The sequence below is a fragment of the Myotis davidii genome, unplaced genomic scaffold (assembly GCF_000327345.1).
Source record: "Myotis davidii unplaced genomic scaffold, ASM32734v1 scaffold1949, whole genome shotgun sequence".
Classification (NCBI taxonomy): Eukaryota; Metazoa; Chordata; class Mammalia; order Chiroptera; family Vespertilionidae; genus Myotis; species Myotis davidii.
In genome coordinates, this window is record NW_006300366.1 from 943,227 (window position 1) to 943,655 (window position 429).

The window sequence follows — 429 nt, forward strand, 5'->3', positions numbered from 1 at the left end:
GAATGAGCCAGACTTCATACAAAATACCTCCTCAATCCCAGAGAGGTACCTTAACCTTTGACTGCTAAGGCCCAACAAACTCTCCCAGCGCCCACTCACAGAAGAGAACGTCGTCAGCATCACTGTTTTGCTTTTTTTCTAATGCTTTCAGCACCCTTTCCGGGCCCCTTTCCTTAATGCCTTGGCTTCCTTTTACTCACACCCAACTGGTGTTTTCCACCCTGTCTCCCCAACTTTGATTCTTCCCACTTCCGCACCCCTTTGATTTCTTCCCCACTGGACTCCCTGGGACAACCCCCCGCCAAATCTTCAGGCTCCCCCCGCCCCCGGGTGGCTTCGCAGTCGGCCGCAGGCGTCTCAAATAAAGTGGATCCAGCCCTGAGGCTCCGGGGTTCCACCGCTGCCGGGGTGCTCGGGCCCACGCAGAGC

General features: G+C 56.2%; 1 protein-coding gene across 1 annotated transcript in view; it reads right to left on the minus strand.

The window, feature by feature from the left end:
- Positions 1-429, minus strand: part of PPP1R3E (protein phosphatase 1 regulatory subunit 3E) — a 3,601-nt gene that overhangs the window by 2,136 nt on the left and 1,036 nt on the right. Inside the window, exon 3 of the mRNA XM_006776818.2 lies at positions 201-428. Coding sequence (XP_006776881.1) covers positions 358-428 — 71 coding nt within the window. The 3' untranslated portion in view covers positions 201-357. The remainder of the gene's footprint in view (positions 1-200; position 429) is intronic.